This window comes from Notamacropus eugenii, chromosome 1 (genome assembly GCF_028372415.1).
Source record: "Notamacropus eugenii isolate mMacEug1 chromosome 1, mMacEug1.pri_v2, whole genome shotgun sequence".
Taxonomy (NCBI): domain Eukaryota; kingdom Metazoa; phylum Chordata; class Mammalia; order Diprotodontia; family Macropodidae; genus Notamacropus; species Notamacropus eugenii.
This window is the reverse complement of record NC_092872.1, coordinates 218,886,163-218,907,904: the sequence shown is the minus strand read 5'-3', so window position 1 is coordinate 218,907,904 and position 21,742 is coordinate 218,886,163. Positions and strand designations below refer to the sequence as shown.

Genomic DNA, 21,742 nt, shown 5'->3' with positions numbered 1-21,742 from the left:
ATAATTTTCATTTGTTCCCATTAAAAGCATGCTGTGATCTTAATTAAGTAAGAGATAAGTAAGTAGTTTTAGAATCTCTTCTGGAACTTAAAAACTATGATTGTTACAGCATTAGATTTCATCAACTATGATGTGTGTAGGCATCTTAAATTTAGGGATCTTCCTTATTGGGAATTCTGGGAATTCTTTCAATCTGTATTTTGCTAATTTTTTTGTGTTTTTATCTGGGAAATTTTTTTTGATGATTTCTTGATTATATTGTCTGAGTTTTTTTAGTGTTCTAAGCTGCTTGTAATATCAGTGACCCAAGTTTGTTGCTTCATGATTTATCCTCCATATTTTCATTTGGGTGTGCATGTTTCCAACACTGTGATAAATAGAGTGATTTTTTTGAGGCAGTATTTATCCTACTCTGTATTGTTTATTGTTCTGTATTTGACTCTCTTAAGACTTCTTATTTATTTTTGAATTTTTTTTGAGATTTTCTATTATATTTTTCAAAATGGTAACTTTCTATATAATTTCCCTATCATACACTTTTCATCTTTTAATTATCACAAAGTTTCTTCGTATGATTTACCATTTTCTTCATTCTCTTCTTTACTTTACGTGTGATTTGTATGATCCAGATGTTATGTCTATCTGTCTATCTAGCTAGCTAGCTAGCTATCATCACAGCAAACCTGTCCAAGAGTTTTTACTAGTTAATTGATAGACCATTTTGTTAACCAACTACAGGTTTGGTAAGGAAGATTCTCTTTCCAGAGTGTGAGCCAAATCCATGAGAGGAAATTGTTCTTGAGAGGACAGATTTTTTTTCCCTCTCTACTCTCCTTTTAATCCCATTGATGATATCAGAGAGACTGGACAAGTAGGAGATATGATTGATCTGGTATCAGAGAGGGTACTCTGTGGATTGGGGTTACTCTATGCATCATCATAGTGATCTGAGAGATAAATCAACTTGATGGACCATTTACAAAAGAAAAAATGCGAGCTATGAATTCTTTAAAGGAACTGACTCCTAGAGTCTATATAGAACTACATAACAAGGGGAACTTTATGAGAATTCTGCAAATGGAGAAAAGGAATTACAATACTCAGGAGCTATAAGAAATTCCTTTGCCATACTTTTTCCCTTTATGATTGCACCTCACTACCATTTTACTTTGAGTTCAAGTGCATTCTTCCCATGAACCTTGTGTTTATAAGAGGAGAGGGTGACCAAGGATTTGGGTAAATATTTTTGTAAGAATTGTTCTTACTGTACCAATCGCTTTAGTAAATACCATTTCTAAAACCTAATTTAGACTACCAAATGATAATCAATGGGAAGGACATTAATGGGAGTTCATGAGCAAGGTAATAGAAATCCAATCCCTCAGGCTTGGTACCATCTTAGGTGCCCAACCCACCAGTAAAAGTGCTAGAAGTGGAGGTATCCCTGAAAGAGATGCTATACTTTGAATATTTTAGTTATCAATTTGTAGTATTTCTGGGTGGGTTGTCTCACTTGATTTCCCCCAACCCCCAGCTCTCTTCATTATGGTACTTTAATTTATTTAGTTAGATAAGCTCTCTTCAATTTGCTTTTTTTTTAGTTTGGTTCATTTGGAAAGCAGTTCTTGTGCATGTGTGTGTGTGTGTTTTGTTAAAGTCATTTAAAAATTCTCTTTAACATTCATTTAATATTAAAATTCTCTGTTATTTTTATGGTGTTTACGAAGAGTTTGGGTCTCTTACATTTCTTACTTAAACATCTTAGATCAGTCTCAGACTAAGACTTCTAAGACTGGGTTCAATAATTTTTTTCACCCAACACTATTCAACATCTGACAAGCATTAATTAAATACTTACTATATAAATGGCACTGTTCTTGTCATTGGAGATACAAAGGCAACCTCCCCCCCACCCCCAAAATACTTTACTTAAAGGAGATTATAAGCATGTTTATGTGCATATGTATGTATGTGTGTTGGGAGAATGGGGAAAAAACCATTTCTGCACAAATCTAACATAATATGGGGTAAAGAAGAAGTCCCTAACTACTAGGAGGAAACCAAAAGACCTTGCCTAGCAGGTGGCACTTAAGCTGAACCTTGCAGGAAGCTAGGAATTCTAAGAAATGGAAGAAAGGAGAGAGTGTGTATCGAGAAAGAACTTTGATTTGTTAGTGAAACAATTAGATCTTAATTCTGAGGGAAATGATCTAAGAGTTTGGTTAACTGAACTTATAATGATTTTTTTTCCCACTCAGAATGTGAAGGGAGAGCACTGCTAAAAGTGAGCTGTTTATTTATTCATAGATAGATTCTTGAGAGAGTGGAGGCAGGAAAGACCTCGAAGACACATTGTCGTAAACCTCAATTAGAAGAATCTTCAACCATTTTTTCATGACTTTTTTGTACCTATTTTGATCCATCTAATCCTAGCTTGAATGGCCTTTGGAACTTCACTCAACACATAGCTGCATAAAGGATAAAGGGTAGGGTTGGAGACAAGAATCTCTATTGAGGGACATCGTCTTTCATGGATCGTATCATGAAATTTTAGTGTTTGAATAACTTGAGGATAACCTCAAGGACCATCTGTCCAAATCGTGCCTGAAGCAAGAATCTCCTTCAAACCATTCTCAACCAATAACTACTCTGCCTCTATCTGAAGAAATGTAGACATAGAAGAATCTCTACCTCTCAAGGTAGCACATCCCAATTTCTAATAGTAATAATTGTTAGGAAGATTATCCTACATTCAACCAAAGAAACTAGGAGTGGAGACAAGGAAATTTATTGGTTATCTTACTCAATCCTTTCCTTTTCCAGATGAAAAAAGTCATTGGTTACAGCTCTGACTTCTGGAACGTAGTATAATTTTATTTTTTTCATAAGTTTGCATTTGAACCACTTCAAGACAAAGATCGTGTCCCCTGTAAGTTTCTTTTTGAGGCAAGTTATCCTTAGTATGGCCTCAAAATCCCTCACTATCCTAAGCATCTTCACCAGGGCATACTCCAACCTGTCAGTATACATCTTAAAATGTGGCACCCTAAAATGAACATGATATATCACCTCCTTTGTTATGTATCCTATGTTTGTTAATGCAGCCTAAGTTCATAGGATCATTGATTTCAAGTTGAAAGGTACCCGAGAAGTCAAAGAGTCCAACCTCTGTAGTTTAAAGATGAGAAAAATGAGGCCCAAAGAACTCAAATGATGTGCCCATGAGTGTAGAAGAAGGAAGTCCCAGAGCTGGCAATTGAACCCACAGTAGCACTTTTTGGCTGTCATGGCACACAGATTTCCTCCTCTCCCCTTTCAGGAGGTCTGTTTCACCTGCACTGTTGTCTAGCCATGCCTCTCCTACCTTATATTCGTGGAGGCAACCTCTTGAACCCAGGTGTAGGACTTTACTTATTCTAAATGTGCCATCCATTTCCACAATGGTACAAGGGAAGGACTTCCATTGGTCAGTGATAGGAGAATGCAAACAAGGACCTCTTGTGTTATCCTTAAAGTTCCCATTGATATTTTGAGCACATGTAGTGAGATTTTTGAGACCATAATTTTACACCCTCCTTCCCCCACCTCCAAATTAGGTTAGTGCTCCATTCAGCAGGTTTGGAACTTATTTCTGTGACTCTGGTATACTTCTTAACAGAAGGCAGGTCTTACGCATGGGCCCACTGTCGCCTTGTTGCTTTCTAGGTCAGCCTTTATGGGAGTTTGATATGAATTATGGAATAGTTTTGTGAGGCCACAACTGTGATTACAGGCTTAATGATGCTTTAAACAAACAAAATGTAATGACTGTCATCAGCATAAAGCAGGGGCTTCCTGCGGGGAAATGCCAATAAATGGGGCTTCTCAGTGGGGGAGGGTGCAGCTGGCTGCTTTCCAACTGCAATCGGCACCACATAGACCTTGTACGTTAACTTAATTATAACACAGTGCCAGCCTCGGTGAGGCAGTTTTACTTTGAAGAATCCCTGCCCACCCAGCTTAGAGTCGGTGCATTTAAAGGTTACCCATCTGATCCATGTCATTGGGAATGGCCGTCTGGGACTCAATAGCCAGATTCGGATCAGTGCCTTGACTCTGAGGCACCAGTCTGTCCAATACAAGAAAAAAAGCACAATCCCAAGACCAAACACCACCCAGGAGAGCCCAGGAGCCAATGTGGGAACGATGGACTTCAGGAATAGGACCCAATCTGTTGTTCTCTCACTGCGCACCAGGACAGCTATAACACTGAGCAATCTTTGGGGTCCTCGGCTCTATTCCACGAGTTCCCGAGTCAATTTCTACTCCCTCATTTGCTAAACAATAATGCATTATTCTCTTATCTTCCTGAAACTGGCTATATGTGATGATATTAAAGCAGATGTGCCTTTGTCCTTGAAACACATGCATACATGAGCACACAGCCATAGGCACCCATGTGAGCGCACACACGCACATCCACTCACACACACACACACACACACACACACACACCTACTCTCATACAGATGGAGACACACAGACACACAGAGGCACACATGCAGATTTTGCCTGTTTTGAAAGTCCAGCAGCTGTCTTGAGTTTGTAGTCTATTATCATGATAGAAAAACAGACACAGTGGAATATCACAGTGAGAAGGGATCTAACAGACCATCTAATCTACACCCAAACAAGAATTCCTTTTGTGAAGAATAACTGCCAACTAGCTTTCCAGCTTTAACTTGGAAGACCTTCAAAGACAATGAGCTCTTCTAGGCAGTCTATCTCATGTTTAAGTGTCTTTAATTGTCAATAGGGCTGCTAGGTGGTACAATGGTCCTGGAGTCAGGAAAATCTGAATTCAAACTTTGCCTTACACACTTTGCCTTAGACCAGGAGCTGTGTGACCCTGGGGAAGTCACTTAACCCTGTTTGCCTCAGCTTCCTCATCTATAAAATGAGTTGGAGAAGGAAATGGCAAACCACTCAGTATCTTTGCCAAAAACCAAAACCCAAACCCAAATGGGGGACAAAGAGTAGGCTATGACTGAAAGCAGCTGAACATTTGTTAATAGCCTTTTCCTTATATCAAAACCAGATTCTCCTCAAGGTACCTTCCACCAGTTCCTCCTAATTCTGGCTTTTGGGGTTCAAGCAAAGCAAGTCTACTCCTTTATCTATGTGATAACTATTTAAATACTTGAGGACAGTTTTTATTCTTGCTAAGACATCTCTTTCTCATTTTAATCATTCCTAGGTCCTTTATTCAATTCTTATATGCCATAAACTAAGGTCTTTCACCATCTTGGTTGCCTCTTCAATGCCCTTCCTAAATTGTACCACCCATTATTGGATACTAATTGATTCTGCCAAATATTTTACATTATAAGGTCTTTCTTGACCATCTGCCATGTTAACTGTCCCATTCTACTTTGAGACATATGTAGATCTGATGATCATACCATCTTGGTCTTTATCCAGACTAATCACAAAAATAAGAGCTAGTGGTGGCCAAGAATTGAAAATTGAGGGGATGCCCATCAGTTGGGGAGTGACTGAACAAATTGTGGTATATGAATGTAATGGAATACTATTGTGCTATATGAAAGGATGAGCAGGTGGATTTCAGAAGAACCTCGAAAGACTTACGTGAACTGATGCTGAATGAATGAGCAGAACCAGGAGAACATTGTACACAGCAACATTGTTCGAAGACTAACTTTATTAGACTTAGCTCTTCTCAGCATTGCAAGGATCTAAGACAATTTGAAAGACTCATGATGGCAAATGATATTCACATCCAGAGAAAGAACTATGGAGTCTGAATGCAGATTGAGACATAATATTTGCTCTCTTTTTGTTGTTCTTGTTGTTTTAAAAACAAAACAAAACATTTTTTCTTTCTCATGGTTCCTCCCATTGGTTAATTCTTCTTTACAATATGACTGATATGAAAATATGTTTAATATGAATGTACATATAGAACTTATATCAGATTGCATGCCATCTTGGGGAGTGGAGAGGGTGGGGAAGGGGAGAAAATTTAAAACTGAATATCTTATGGAAGTGAACGTTGAAAACTAAAAATAAATTTTAAAAAAACACACCAAAAATAAAAACGATAACTAACCAAGCACAGGCCTCCTGCTTTGTAGATCTACCAAGATGACATTGGATCATTGATGAATTCTCTCATGGTTCATCCATGTGGACACACGCAGAGATCAGCCTAATTGTTTTATCATCTATCCCACATTTCCAGATTTTCTGAAGAACAACAGGAGAGATTGTGTCAGGGGCTTGGCTAAAATCTAGAAAGACAAAGCAAAGCAAAGCATTCTTGGCAGTATTAGAGAATGAACCATAAGAAAAGGGATCGAAAAATGAAAGGGACTCTGAAATGGTGTAATCTAACCTTATAATTTTATTTTTTTGATACATTTATCTATTATGTATTAATAAGGAAATAAGCTCAGATAAGTTGAACAGGTTGGTCAAGTTCACATGGAGTATATCCCAGATCCAGATTTCAGACTCATGTTTGGTGATTCCAAGATCAGTGCTCTTTCTAGTACCCAATGCCAATGGAATGGTTTCCTCCTCTAAATAGAGAGAAAGGAAAGACTAACAATGTACACAGGAGTGTACTGGGGCCAGCTGGAATTCACCCAGGAGAGCCAAATGTTAAATTTACAATGTGAGCATTCATAACTCAGAAATCAACAAATGCTACAAATCAGGGCTTTTAGTTTTTATTTGTTGATTGTCTAAACTTAAGATAGCAAAGTAGATTAAACTTAAATGTATGTCATAGATACTTTTTTTTTTCTGAGAGCTGGCCATTGAACAGTTTCCAGCAGATCCTTTACTGTACAGTGTTGCATGTTCTGTCTGATATGGTCACTGTGTTGGTTGATTTTCCTTACCTTTTTTTCTTTATCACAAGGGAGGGGTCTAGGATGGGGAGATAGAAGGTATGAGGAAAACAAAATGTACAAATAAAAATAAAACCTAAATATTATTCATTATACTGATAATATTCACTCAATCAATCAGTCTAGTAACCTTTTTTTTTTAAGTAGTCAAATCAAGGAGTGAAGACATTTTCAATTTCACCCTCATATTAGGACAAAGTAGTCTCCAGTGTTCAAAATTAATCAGATTTTATTCTTCACATTTATTTCCTTTTTCAGTGCTTGTAGGAACTAGGAAGTTCTTGGCCAAGTAATATCAGTTCTCTTATGAGCTGTCCCCTGACCCAAGGAGACTTGATTTCAATCCCTCCCTGTTACACTTTAATTGTTTGACCTTGGTTAAATCACTTAACCCCTCAGGGTTCTACGCAACCCTCTAAAATGTTGACCAACATGGATAGAAATGTTTCTCATCAGGAACTCCTCATACCAACTGAAATCACAGGTTTCACGCCTCTCCAGTTCTTGTAACAATGGAGTTCTTTCAATTCATCTTTGTTGTAATTGAGTTTTAAGATTTATTCTCCTTTGTTCTACAGGATTTTGTGTCACATATGGAGGAGTACAGAAGACGAGGCCAGGAGCTCTATGCATCTTTATACAAAGATTATATCCAGGTAAGTAACAGAACATTTTTTTCTCCAAATTTCCTATTGAAATTTAGTCCCCAACTTCAGTAAGTCAGTCAACAAATCAAGCAACAAACGTTTATTAAATGCCATGTTCCAGGAACTGTGCTAAGTTATGGGGGTCCAAGGAAAGGCAAAAGTCAAGTTCTTTTCCTCAAGGAGGTCAGTCTAATGGAGGAGACAGCGTACAAACAACTATGTACAAGCAAAATAAATATAGTATCAATGGGAAGTAATCTCAGAGGGCAAGCGCTCCAGTTATGGCTAACTCCTTTGACTTCATGTTAAGGGAATAATATATTTAGAATTGGAAGGACTTGCCAAGAGTCTTTGAATCCAAGGTCCCTTCATTTTACAATTGAGAAAACTGAGACAAAGGATGATTGAGTGACCTCCCCAGGGTCACAGAAGTAGTAAGTAACAGAGCCAGGAGGGGAACCAAGGTCTTTCTGACTCCAAATCCATTGCCCTTTCCACTGTACCACACTGCCTCTAGGAATGACTAATTTTATTTTGAAAGGTTAATGCATTGGGCTATACTAAATTATAAAATAAAAAATTTAGAGACAGAAAGGAAGTTAAAGTTCTTCTAGCCTAACCCCTTTATTTTTCACCTAAAGAACTTCAAGTTTATTCCCATATCCCCAATCATCTTTCCTGTATCTCCTGTACAGTTAGTGTGTCCTTTTTGTGTTTAACTAGTTGCATTATGTCAAATATTCTCTGATACACTGTAAGTCTCTAAGAGCAGAGATGGTGTATTCTTTATCCATATATCTCATCTAGTATCTAGTATAATGTTCTGAACATAGTAGATGCAAAGTATTCACCAAATCAGATTAAATTCATTATAGTTAAGACTAGAATTTGAGTCTCTTGGCTTCCAATCAATTACTCTGAACCCTACACCAGTTTGCTTCAATGAGATGTGAATGATGTACCAGGCAAAGAGGAGGTGTAGTCTTTTAATATCACTGGAAAGGCTGACTTGTGAAGGTGTATTTATGATACTGTGCCATGCAAGATCTAGGAAGCAGGCCTTCCTAGTGTTGGCCTGACCCAAATTTGAGTCTTCTATCTATATGAGGTTCCAACACATCAAAAGGGACACAGTGGAACTGGAAATAATCTAGACAAAATCAACAAAAATGATGAGCCTATAAAACTCAGTGACTGAAAGGATAGTGGTACCCTCAGAATAAATGGGGAAGTTAAGGAAAGAGTAAGGTTTTATGGTAGGTAATGATCTCTAGTTTTGGACTTGCTGAGTTTGATGTGCCTATAGGACATCCAGTTGGAAGGTGTTTTAAATTTTTTGACCCACTTCAACTCAGGAAGACTTACTACTAAGTCATAAACTCTATGTAGGAAGATTAATCTGACTACTGAAATAACAACTCTTTGCAGTACCAATTGTGACACAATTTCTTTTCCAGCATCAACCTCCATTCTTAAATGAGGTAAATCATCCTTCTGAGTATTCATTACCAGGTTTGTAGCTGTTTTTCTCCAGGGATGTTATAGTGAGAAAGCTTAACCTTTGCAAAGTCACCTGTCCTAGTAGTTTCATATAATTCACAATATGGGGTGACTTCGAGATGATAGGGCTAGATAACTTCTTTGCTACATTACCAGCAGCATGATGCTCTTGTTTCATTCCCAAAGGGCATGATATAGAAATTTCTAGGGATGCTGAGAATAAAACCTCTCTTTTTGCTCTTCTTTGAGGAAAGACAAATTATTGCACTCTTTGTAATTTGTTAGGTAGCTTTTCTGTCTGAATTTATGATGCTTTGGATGCCAATACGTGTTTGAAGAATAGTTCAGGATACATAATTTTCTGAGTCTACATTCACTTTGTAACCAAAATGCCCTGTTGCACGGTGCTTTGCACGAGTAAACTCTCAGTAAGCATTTTTTCATTCATTTGAATTAGCTATAGTGAATATGCTTGGACTAAATTGAGTTATGGTCCACATGAAAAGGAAATTGATGGAAATAACAATACTTTGGAAAGTTCCAAAACCTTTATTAAAGTGATCTCATCCTTCATGCTTAATTTTAGAGGAAAGTATATATTTTTATTCCCCTAAACTGCCAAAGTTACAGATCTAAAAATCTGGCTGTGTCTTTTTAACCTCCTGTGACCCTTTCTAAAGTTCAAGTGCATTGATTGGAAGAACTTTAAAGGTCTTTTGGGTAAGAGGTTGGAGCCCATTCTAACGTCTCTCCATGGCATCATCTGGGTTTTCAAAGGCTATTCCTGTAAGTGCCAGATCAGACAGGTTCTACCAAGCTGGAAAGACTTTGAGTACCAACAAAGGCTAGTTCATTTGCTCAACTCAGGGTGATGAGGCTTTTGACCAGTTTAGGCTGCAGCTGATTAGTTTTTCAGTCATAGCAGCTATTAACCATCAACCAAGTCAAGGAAGGGTTGTGATCTGCATCAGTGGCAGGAATCCTCACACCAATGAAATTACAGGTCTTTGAAGTTGGAATTTGGCTGGGCTTCCCCGCCAATTTCTGAGATTCTGCAGGCTAATGGGATGCAGCTGAGGCTAAAACCCTACTGGGAACCAACAAATCCAAATGATAGAACTCCAAGTACCCACCGAAATCTGTTCTGTGGAAGAGTAAACTGTGCATTAGCACTACTCAACTTCATACTTGGCTTCTGCTCAACGGAAGGTTCATGAACCTGTGTCACTCCTGAGGAACCCAGCTTATGAAATGGAATCTGTTATGAAAGTTTTGCTTGTCCATTCAATTATTTTTGATAAAATCAACATCGTTAGCATGGCCCACGTGGATACACTCCAGATCTTTAAATATTTAGAGTAGATGATTTTGATTTTAAAAGGAAAGCAGATGAAAATGCTATCAGCCTGGGGATAGAATACAGATTCCTCTCTTCTTTGTAATAGGGAATTGCTCAATACAGTCAAAACCAAAGTCTGTCTTTTGTTTAGTTCATGTGATTATCATCTCCAAAGATACTCAAGCAATCTCTTATCTCTTGGCTTCCATCCAGGAACTGAAGGTCCCAATCTATAAAAAGAAAAGTGAGGAGTATGGATGTAGTTGTGAATTTCACCCTCCCCCCAAAAGTGCATCAGACCTGAAGCAATCAGTCATGAAATGGAGATTCTAAGAGGCTAATTGATATTCACAGGGTCATTCAGTTACTAAACTCATATCTTACATACTCACCAGTATGGTTATTCTTCTCTGAACACATCTATGTTTTTCATTGTCTTTCTTAAAATGTGGCACCTAAAAATGGAGATAGTATTCCAGATGTAGTCTGATCATTATCTATAGAATATAATAACAACATCTCTTTGTTTTAAAGAAAATGTACTTCTAGTAATATAGAATAATGGAAAGATCTTTGGACTTGATATCAAGAGGTCCAGGTTTGAATTCCACCTCAAATGGCTCAGGTCATTAGGTCTACTAAAAGTGGAATGAACTATGCAAGAAGATAGTGAGTTCTGTATCACTAAATGTTCAAAAAAGATGTTAAGTAACCACTTGTTAAGGATATTATAAAAGGAATGAGTATTTCAAGAAGCATTTGGACTAGACATCCTCAAAGATCTTTATCACACTCAGATTCTATCGGTCTAGATTTGCCTTTTTCTCATATTATCCATAGCTCGAAGATTTACAAATACTGAGGATGCACTGGCACATTTGCCCATAATCCTATATGGACACTGTTTTTCAATATTGAATTATCATATACATGTTAGCTATTGTTGCTGTTATTGTGACTAGAAAACTATTTTGAGATTTGTCACATTGCCCAAAAGGAAAAGAAGTAGATCTTGAAGTGATGGATAACCTTCTATTTCAGAGACAGAAATGTGTCTACAGCAAGGCAGCAAGTGAGTGGACAAAAATGAAAGATCAACTTTTCAATGAATTGGGTTTGTGGGGGCAAAAGTCAGAGACAGTATCCTGCTCCCAGTGGTCTCTTGATTGGCGTGAAGGTCCAGCCCGTATGAGGAAGAGAATACGAAGAAAATTTACTGGGGAGGCCCGGAAAAATGTAAGTAACATGGTAGTGTGTGTGTGTGTGTGTGTGTGTGTGTGTGTGTGTGTGTGTGTGTGTGTGTATGTGTGCTCATATGTATTATAGATTTATAAGTGGAAGGGACCTTAGAGGCCATCAAGTCCAAACTCTTAATTTGTCAGACAGGGAAATTGAGGCCAAGGGAGGTTAAGTGACTTGCCACAGGTCACACAGATAGTGACTGAGGCAGGATTCAAACATGTATTTCCAACTCCTAATCAAACAGTATTCGTGATGTTCTGTGGTTTAAAGAAGAATTACTAATGATCTTATGGCTAGCCCTCCGGTGATAGCCCCCTTTGAACTATTGGATTTCCATCTCTGGCATGTCTTACTAAGCTGAAAGGCTACAAGTGTAGACACAGTGAAGGACTGTATCTGTTGTCAAAGAACCAATCTAGGCAAGTTAGGAGGAGCCAATTACCAGAGGATTGTCCATGAGGCCATGAATGGCATTTTTTTTGAACCACAGAACCTCATAAATACCTCATTAATCATAGGATCAATCAACACTTATTAAGTGTCTACTCATATACCCGGCACTATGCTATATGCTGGGATAGGAAAAGAGGCAAAAGATAATCCCTGCCCTCAGGGAGTTCACAATCTAATGAATAGACAACAAGAAAATTAATACATACAGAGAAAGCTATACACAGGATAAATAGGAAGTAATTAAGAGAAGGCACTGAAATTAAGAGGGATTGAGGAAGGTTTCCTGTAGAAAGTGGGATTTTAGTTGGGACTTAAAGGAAGCCATGGAGGTCAGTAGAAGTGGAGGAAGAGAATTACAGACTTGGAAGACAGCCGAGAAAGTGCTTGGAGCCAAGAGATGAGGTGTCCTGTTCATGGAATAGTCAGGAGGCCAATGTCATTAGATCAGAGTGTGTGTGTTTGTCCTTCGTTGATGAAGAAGACCATGCCATCAGAGAAATGATGACATGACTTGCACTTTGTTTTTGAGTGAGGGAGGGCTGTGCAGGTCACCAGCCTCACTTCTCCTCCAGAGTCATCTGAATCCAGTGACCAGATATTCATGAGGATGACTGGAGATGACCCAGGATGAGGCAATTGGGGTTAAGTGACTTGGCCAAGGTCACAGAGCTAGTGAGTGTCAAGTGTCTGACGTGAGATTTGAACTCAGGTCCTCCTGACTCCTGCTCTGGTGTTCTATCCACTGCACCACCTAGCTGCCCTTAGATCAGAGTATGTGTTGGGGAGTAAGGTGTAAGAAAACTTAAAAACTTAAAAAGTAAGAAGCATGTAGGTTATGAAGAGGTTTGAACACCTAAGTGAGAATTTTTGGAACTTATTGGGGGAGGGGGTGGGACTGACATGATTGTACCTGCACTTCAGGAAAATCACTTTAGTGTCTATATGGATGATAGATAGGAGTAGGGAAGAGACTTGAGGCAGACAGGCTAGGTAATCTAGGCATGACATAATGAGAACCAACACGAGAGTGATGGCAATATCAGAGGAGAGAAGGGAACATATTCAAGAGATGTTGAAAAGATGACATCCACAAGCCTTGGTGACAGCTTGGATCTGCGAGGTGAGAGATAATGAGGAAACCAGGATGAGTCTCCTAGGCTGTGATCCTGAGGAACTGGGAGGATGGTGTTACATTCTGCAATAAAAAGGAAGGTTAGAGGCAGGAAGGGTTTAGAGGGAAAGATTGAGTTCTGTGTTGGGCAAATTGAGTTTAAGATGTCTATTGGATATCCACTTTTAGATGTCTGAAAAGCAAGTTGGAGATGAGAGATTAAAGGCTACAGAGAGATTGGGGCAGAAAAGTTAGACTTGAGAATCATCAGCATAGAAATGGCAATTAAATCCATGGGAGCCAATGAGATGACCTTTTGAAGAAGAAAAGGGCCCAGGCCAAAATCCCAAAGGATACCTATGGTTGGAGGGCATGATCTAGAGGAGGAAGAGAGTGGAAGCAACAGTTTCAAAGACCATACATAAGAGGTCAAAGAGAATGAGGACTGAGTAAAGGCCATTGGTTTTGCAACCAAGCAATCATTAGTATCTTTGGAGTGAGCAAATGATAAGATCAGAAACCAGATCATGAGAGGTCAAGAAGAAAGTGAGAAGAGAGAAATGGAGATGATTTTTTGAAGATGACTTGTTGAGGTGTTTGGCTACAATAAGCAGGAGAAATATAGAAGAATAGTCAGTAAGGATAGAAGGATCAAGTGAGGGTTTTTTCAAGAGAGGGGAAACATGGATGTTTTTGCAGGCAGTAGGAAATCAGCCAGTAGAGAGGGAGAGATTGATGTGTTGGAGGAGGCAGGATGCAATGGGATCACTTGAACAAATACAGGAGTTAACTTTGGTAAGATGTGTAGTCACTTCATCATGTGAGACAGGGATGAAGGAGGAGAGAATGGCAGAAGTGATAGGAGATGAAGAAGAGGGAAGAAGAGGGAATTCATGATGAATGTCCTCAATTTTTTTCAGTAAAATATGAGGCAAGGTTCTTAACTGAGAGAGTGGGGAGAGAGGGAGCTATGGGAGGTTTGAGGATGGATGAAAAGTTTGAAAGAGCCACTGTGAATCATAAAGTAGAGCTAGGAGGACAGTACAGCCCTCCATTTTATAAATGAGGAGACTGAGGTCCAGAATAGTTAAGTACCTTGTCTAAAGTTACTCATGCAGCCCTAATTGAACCATGGTTCAAACTCAGACCCAGGTCTTCTGATTCCCAATTAAGTTAGTCTTTTCAGCAATTTCGTGGTATAATATCAATATCTTGATAGACTTAGAGTCAGGAAAATGAGTTAGAATCCTGCTTCAGTCACTAATCTGTATGACCCATGGTAAGTTGCCTAACCTCTCTGTCTCATTTTCCCTATGCGTAAAATTAAGTGGTTGACCTTGAAACCTTCTAGCTCTGAATCTGTGATCTGGTGTTGTTCTCATTGGCTGCTTGCTGAAATCTTGCCATTAAGATGGACAAAATGCAAACACTGTATGGCAAAGTTATCTGAGTGGTTCCTTCAAGTTCCTTGCTATTAAACTTCATCTTTATCTTATCAAATACTTACCAATACTGACTTAACAGTTTTCTGATTGTGATTAAAATGGATTATACAGTGGGATGCATGTGGAAAAAACACCTAATTCTACAGATTCTTATCCTTGACAGATATCCTTAAACCAGTGAAATTATTTTCTTTTTTTGGTCTGCCTATTTGGAGTGATCACTAAATTCTAGTCTCCAAAGACTTTAGCTTGATCTCATTTCATCAACACTGCAAAACATAATAAAATAAGTTTCCATTTTCTCACCATTTCCATGTATTTGGCACTTTATAGAAACATATGGTGAAAGCTAATATTTTTTCAAGAAATGGAGGAAGAAAAAAGTTAAGCAATTTGCTTACCATGTAAATGACAAAACTAGAGGTCTGGAAATCAAGATGAACCCCTTGTGTCTCAGCCAACATTCTGTTGAACAGATTGTCTCTACCAGTTACTTCTTCTTAGTATAACAAATAGAACTGAAATTTAGAAGACCTAAACACGATATTTAATCCTTATACTGGCATCATTTTGGGTAATTTCTGTAAAGCCTATTTAGTGGAAGATTGTGAATTTTTCCACCTTTGGACTCTGGCACGTAAGTGTTTATATTTTCTTGTTATCTCTACACAATCCTTTGTTACTTTCCCTTTGAGTATAATCAAAGGAAACTGAAGTGTGTGTGAGTGAGTGTGTGTGTGTGTGTGTGTGTGTGTGTGTGTACAAAGAGAGAGAGGGATGCTTTATATGTATATCTTGATAGTTAATGTTTCCATATCTGGTCTCATTTTAGGTTAACCAAGCCAGAAATAATGAAACTTCTCCAACAAATACTGAAAATCAAGGTAATCATTGATTTATTAACTTAGCTAAGGTTTTTGTCATAAAAGATATTCTTGCCAGAGTGTAAACAGTAACTACGGTATTATCTCATTCATTATCCTTTAGAATGGAACCTTATTCCTAGAGAAAGCATTAGAAAACTAGTTTCCTGAATGCAGACCAAGATCACCAGGGTGGATTTTGTGTGTCAATTGTGATGCCAAGTCTTGGAGCATTTTGGAATTTTCCAAAAGCATCCAGACATATATTCAGAGAGTAAATCAAAATACAGCTTATAATTGTTTTAAAAGAAAGGAAAAAATGCTGCAGTTTGAAAATTGATTTATAAGAAATGATATTTCCATTTAAACACAATCCTCTTTCCAGTATAAAAAATATTGTTCAAAAGGTATCAACTGAGTCTTTTTTTGTGTGGGGAGAAGTTCCTGGAAGGGGGAGGAGTAGAAAGGGAAATTTCCAGAGCCATGTTTTTTTATTGGTATGGGAACTCCTTCCATTGAAGTGTATTAGCAACTTGGCTATAACTAAGAGTTGTTTGGGTTTTAGCTATAACACGTCACAAGACTTGAATCCAGATTTTTCTGAGCCCTAGACCAGGCCTTAAACATCACACTATGCTGCCTGCCTTTGATCTAATACATGCCCTCTATCTGAGTCATGCTCAACAAATTGCCATTGAGTGAGTCAATGAAAGTTTGAGCTTGTTTGATAAGATCTTGTTTTTTTCTTTTATCATGGCATTATTGACATGGCTACATGTTATCTTACATCTTGTCATTTCTTATAAATCAGGTCCACTTCAGGTTCAATATCCAGGACATGCCTACAACACCAGGCTATGGAATAACTTCCAAATTCTTCTACCTCAGCAAAGGATAGTTTCTTTTTATCCTTGAATTACACCCCATTTCTCTCTTTAGATATTAGCACACAGCGAGATGGATAGTAATGGACATTTTAATATATTGTGACACTTTGCATTAAAAAAAATTTCGTGGGGCAAACTCAAGCATTAAGTTTGATTAAACATCATCGTTGGAAGACCTGGATTCAGGAGCCAGCTCAGGCATTCCCCAACTGTGAGGTCACTGGCCTAAGCCTCAATTATCAGTGGGGCTGTTCTGAGAGTAAAGGAGAGATGAGGTATATTTTACACATAAAAAGCTATCCAAATGACAGCTATGCTATGCCTCACTGGGGCTTGGATATGACTGAAACAGTGTGAGGCAACTCTCCAAAACACTAGATTCTCAAAGACTAGACCAGCCAAGTGGCCATGCACTACCATCCAGGTGTTATGACATTAGATGACTGTAGTGGTTTTGCATGGTGAATTACATATACATTAATGAAGGAGTACGGCTAGGTCATGGAAGGTAGGGAATGCAAAGAATCAGAACCACAACAGGCTCTGGTTCTCTTCTTTTTCATTTGTAGGATTTTCTCTATGTACTCTTGGTATATCAGTCTTGAAGTATTATGTAAATTTAAATTGTTATTGTCAAGTGCTTTCTTCTTAATACCCCTATAACGTAGGTAATATAAAAATGGTCATCTTTGTTTTATAGATGGGGAAACTGAGGCTCAAAGAATAGAAGGGAATTGACAGTGATAGCAAAGTGCCTGAGTCAGGATTCAAACCCAGATCTTCTGATACCAAGCCTAGTAGTCATCCTATGATATCATCTCAGCAGAAGTACAGTGTCTAGAACAAGGAGATGGCATTATATGATACACTTTATTGATCAGATCACATCCGGAGTACTATATTCAGTTTCGAAAGAATGTTTCACGAAAGACATTGAAAAAGTTAGGCATGATTAGAGGAGAATGCCCAAGATGATGATCCCAAGACTCAGAATCAGGACCATACAGGTTCAGATCCTGACTCTGACACTATCAATGTGATCATGGGCAAATCACTTAGTTTCTGAACCTCAGTTTCCTTATTTGCTCAACAAGTTTGTAACACCTGTGGCTCCTACCTCACTAGGCTTCTATGATGTTAAAATAAGATAATATATGTAAAATGCTTGGCAAGCTTAAAGGGTGATACACTTAGCACTAATGAAAACCTATACAATGGGAGAAATTATGGGGGATTCGTAGTCTGGAGATAAACAGCTATAGGGTAAACATAACCTCATCCAAATATTATCAATATCTTTCATCTCTATTTAGGGTGACCTACCCCAACAGAATTCTAGGTTTGAAAAGGACCTGAGAGACAATCAAGGTTAATTAGTACCCTTGATAAATGGCTCTCCAGCATTTTCTTAAGTACTTTAGTCAGGACTTACTCCCTGCTAAAGCAGCCCATACCATTTGGAGAGATCTGTAATAGGAAGTTTCACCTGACAACAAGCCTAAATCTGCCTCTTTGCAACATCCACCCATTGTACCTAGCTGTGCCCTCACTGGAGAAGAATATATCTATCTAATCCCCCTTCCACATGACAGCTTTTCACATACTTGATGACAGCTCTTACAGGGCTCCTGTGTTTTCTCTTATCCAAGCTAAACCTCATTTCCTTAACCCGTTCCTCTCAGCATGATTTTCAGTCTTTTGTTAGTGTGATGACTTTACTTTGGAGATTCTCCAGCTTATCAGTGACTTTTCTAAAATGTGATGAGCAGATTCTGTGTTGAACTGGATGCCCTCTGAGTTTCCTTCCAACTCTAAGATTCAATGCTTTTCTGGTTCATTATAATATATTTTATCATGTTGTATCACTTAAATACATTAACATAATCTTAATATGTAGAGTTCCATTTCCTACATGAGGCTACTTTGAACTGTTGGATATATTATAAACATTATTTTACTTATAGAATTCTTCTTCCATTCAATTCTTATTTTGATGTTTCATTATGGTGAAGAATTGACCCTGGATTCTTGAAGACCATGGACAAGGGACGTTACCTCAGATAGCTTCTGCCAAGCTAGACAGGTTTTCAGTATAGCTCCTTAAGGACCAACCTAAGTAAATTAGAAAAGAAAGATCTCCAGCAAGTCAACCCTCAGGAGACAAAATTCTTTTGTCCTCATTATGGTGTTGTAGAGTAGAGATCTGTACATATGGACTGAGTATTTATCTATAATGATAGACTCATGGGTCAATGAGCAGTAAAAAAAAAAAAAGTAATCATGGTTAATATTTATGGAATATTGCCTTGAAGTTTAGAAAACAATTTACATTCACTTTAACTTATTCGAGTCATACAAAAACTCTGTGAACAAAACTAGATATAATTTCCGCCATTTTATTGATGGGAAAACTAAAACCGATAAAGATTAAATGATTTACTCAGACTCACAGAGCCAGGAAGTATCTGAAGTGAGATGTGAACCCAAATCTTATTAGGTTGTCCAGAGTTATTCTACTTTATCTATTCTGCCACATCCCATCCCCCACTCCCCCACTCAATGGAAGTGTGTTATTTCATAATATCTGCAGATATGTGAAAATATCTGTTAACCTCAGCTTCCTAAAGTTTAAAATGAGTATAATCACAGCACCCACATTGATGGGTTGTTGGGAGGATTAAATGAGATAATATTTGTAAAGCACATGCATAACAGGCTCTATGTAATTATAAATGTTATCTAATAATAATAACACGAACAAATGTAGTACTGAAAGTACCTTATGAAAAGATTTCTCATGTTTTCATTATCATAAGATATTAGTTACTTAGGTTCAGCTTAACTTGGAAGTAAAAAATAGAATTTTTTTGAGTTATCCATATTGTTCTAGACCAGAGATATCAAATATGCAGCTCTTGGGCCACATGTAGCCCACAATGCCCCTGGGTGCTACCTGAGCCAGATTAAAATGTACTTGGGAAATGTTAAACAAAATTAAAATACATTAAAACATAAATCATGTTAACATGTGATTTTATGTCACTATGTCCCTGGAGAGATCCTTATGCATGCTTTAATGACCCTTGTTCCAATTTGAATTTGACATCGTTGTTCTGGAGTATCTAGTTAAGTGTCTTTTCTATCACTTTTGGTACCAAATGTTCCCATTGAACGAGAGGGATGTATTGAGTAAAAGTTCTAAGCTGCCTTCCCTCTTGGTAGGTCATCTTGCTTCCTCTGAAACTGTGCTTTCCCTTATAATGATGCAGATGAATTGATGACAAATGAAGAAGAAGAGACAGATGAGATCCAGGACCGTGACCACCTGACCTTTTTCCCAGCCTTGCATGAAAGCCTTCACTCAGAAGATTTCTTGGAACTATGTCGGGAGAGAAAAGTTATTTTACAGGAGTTGGTGGACAAAGAAAAGGTACTACTTTTGGTGGACTAGAATCAGCCTCTTAATAGCATATGTGATATGTCATTAAGTTATGATAACTTCTCATTCCTCTGTTCCCCTCCCCAAGGATTTCTCTGTCTAAATCAGGAGTTCTTACCTTGGGGTCTGTGGTTCAATTTCAAGGGATCCATGAACTTGTATGGAAAAAAGAATAGCTTCATTTCACCAACCTCTAGCTGAAATTTAGCACCTGTCTCCATCCTTGTCTGGACACCCTGATTTCATTGAATCCTTCTCTTGTGTGTTAGCTAGGTGGCATAGTGGATCTAGAAGAGCTGAGTTCAATTTCTGTTTCAGACTCTTACTACCTATGTGATCCTGAGCAAATGACTTAACCTTTCTTGGTCTCAGTTTGATCATCTATAAAATGGAGATGATGATCACACTTAACTCACAGGGTTGTTGTGAGTTATCACATATCTCCTATGATAATGCAATATTTTCTATAAGTGACAAATGAAAACATATATTAAGGGCTTTGAAAACCTTAAAATGCTTTATAAATGTTAGCTGCGATGATGCAGGCTAGACTGACATTAGTTCCTTTTTTGTCTGCGTTGTCACTCTTGACGGATATAGACTTCCAGTCCACTGAAATTCCTATATATTTTGTAGAACACATACTTTCAAAGCTTTCCTCTACATCCCATATTTATGAAGTTGATCTTTTTTCAAACCCAAGTAAACCCAAGAACTTTGAACCCTTCCTCTCTATTGGGAACCTGAGGTTGGAACCTATTGACATCTTTCTGGATTCCTTCCTTTATCTAATATGTTAGCTATTCCTCCCAGCTTTATGTTATGCACAGATTTAGTGAATGAGGCACTTGTACCTTTACTGATTTGTTGATAAGCATGTTAAATAGCACATGTCAAAGACAAATCCCTGGGGCACTCCTATAGAGATTTTAGGTCATGCTTTGACTGGAAAAAGTAATGGAAGCCAACCATTTACCTTTGCCATTGTGCCCTTTCCCTGCTTCCATGAAATATTATCAAACCCAGCAATATCATCCCTCAAGTCTGCCCAGTGGTCTGATCACATGGGAATTTCCTGACTTTGTCAGGTTGACAAAGAACAAGGCATGAGTGGTTATGGAAGGAACTTCAGAGCTCAACTACTACAATCTACTACTACTGAGTAATCATCTCCTCTGCAATATTCCTGTGTGGGCCTATACTTAGGGCTTTTGCAGCTTGGAGACATGGAGAGCTTGAGCTCCCTGGCTATAGCCCTTGAGAAGCCAGGTTACCACCCCTCCATTCCCTAGTGAGGCAATAGAGTGTAGTCATTAGTGGAGGACCTCTGATCATTACCCTTAACGAATTCTTCAGTTCATCAATAACTAGTGCATTCAGACTCTGAAGAATTCTCTTTTTGATTCCTAGAGGGTGGCAGGGGAACTGGAAATTTAATGAAAGTGCTTATGTAAGGAAGATGTCCCAGGACCCCTGAGTCTCTCAAAGACTTTTTCCTGAGTAATTCCTTACAGAGATGTTTCTCCAAATTCTCTAAAGAAGGATTACAGAGTCAAGAGGTCTCTGAGCTGGAAGGATCCTCAGATACCACCTAGTTCAACTCACATGTGACTATTGAGCAGTTATCCTACCTTTACGGGAAGACTCCAGTGAGGGGAACTCACTGGTAGCCCATTCTGCTTTTGCATGGCTCCAGTTAGGGAGTTATGGTGGTTTTTCCATTGGCCAAACCTAATTTTGCCTCTTTGGAACTTACACAATTCCTACTAGTAGAATAAGTGTTATCCCTCTTCCAGATGACAACTTTTCAGATACCTGATCATCCCCTCTCTAAGTCTTCTATTCTTTGGGGTAACTATCCAATTACGGCATTCTTTATTATTATTATTATTAATTATTATT

At 38.2% G+C, this 21,742-nt stretch overlaps 1 protein-coding gene across 4 annotated transcripts in view; it reads left to right on the top strand.

Moving 5' to 3' along the window:
• The window catches only part of WDFY4 (WDFY family member 4), a 382,372-nt gene that overhangs the window by 205,016 nt on the left and 155,614 nt on the right, over nucleotides 1-21,742 (top strand). For all 4 annotated transcript variants that reach the window (XM_072627574.1, XM_072627546.1, XM_072627553.1 and 1 more), the window contains 4 exons: nucleotides 7,493-7,570; nucleotides 11,442-11,636; nucleotides 15,484-15,535; nucleotides 19,671-19,831. In XM_072627574.1, the coding sequence (XP_072483675.1) occupies nucleotides 7,493-7,570; nucleotides 11,442-11,636; nucleotides 15,484-15,535; nucleotides 19,671-19,831 (486 nt within the window). The remainder of the gene's footprint in view (nucleotides 1-7,492; nucleotides 7,571-11,441; nucleotides 11,637-15,483; nucleotides 15,536-19,670; nucleotides 19,832-21,742) is intronic.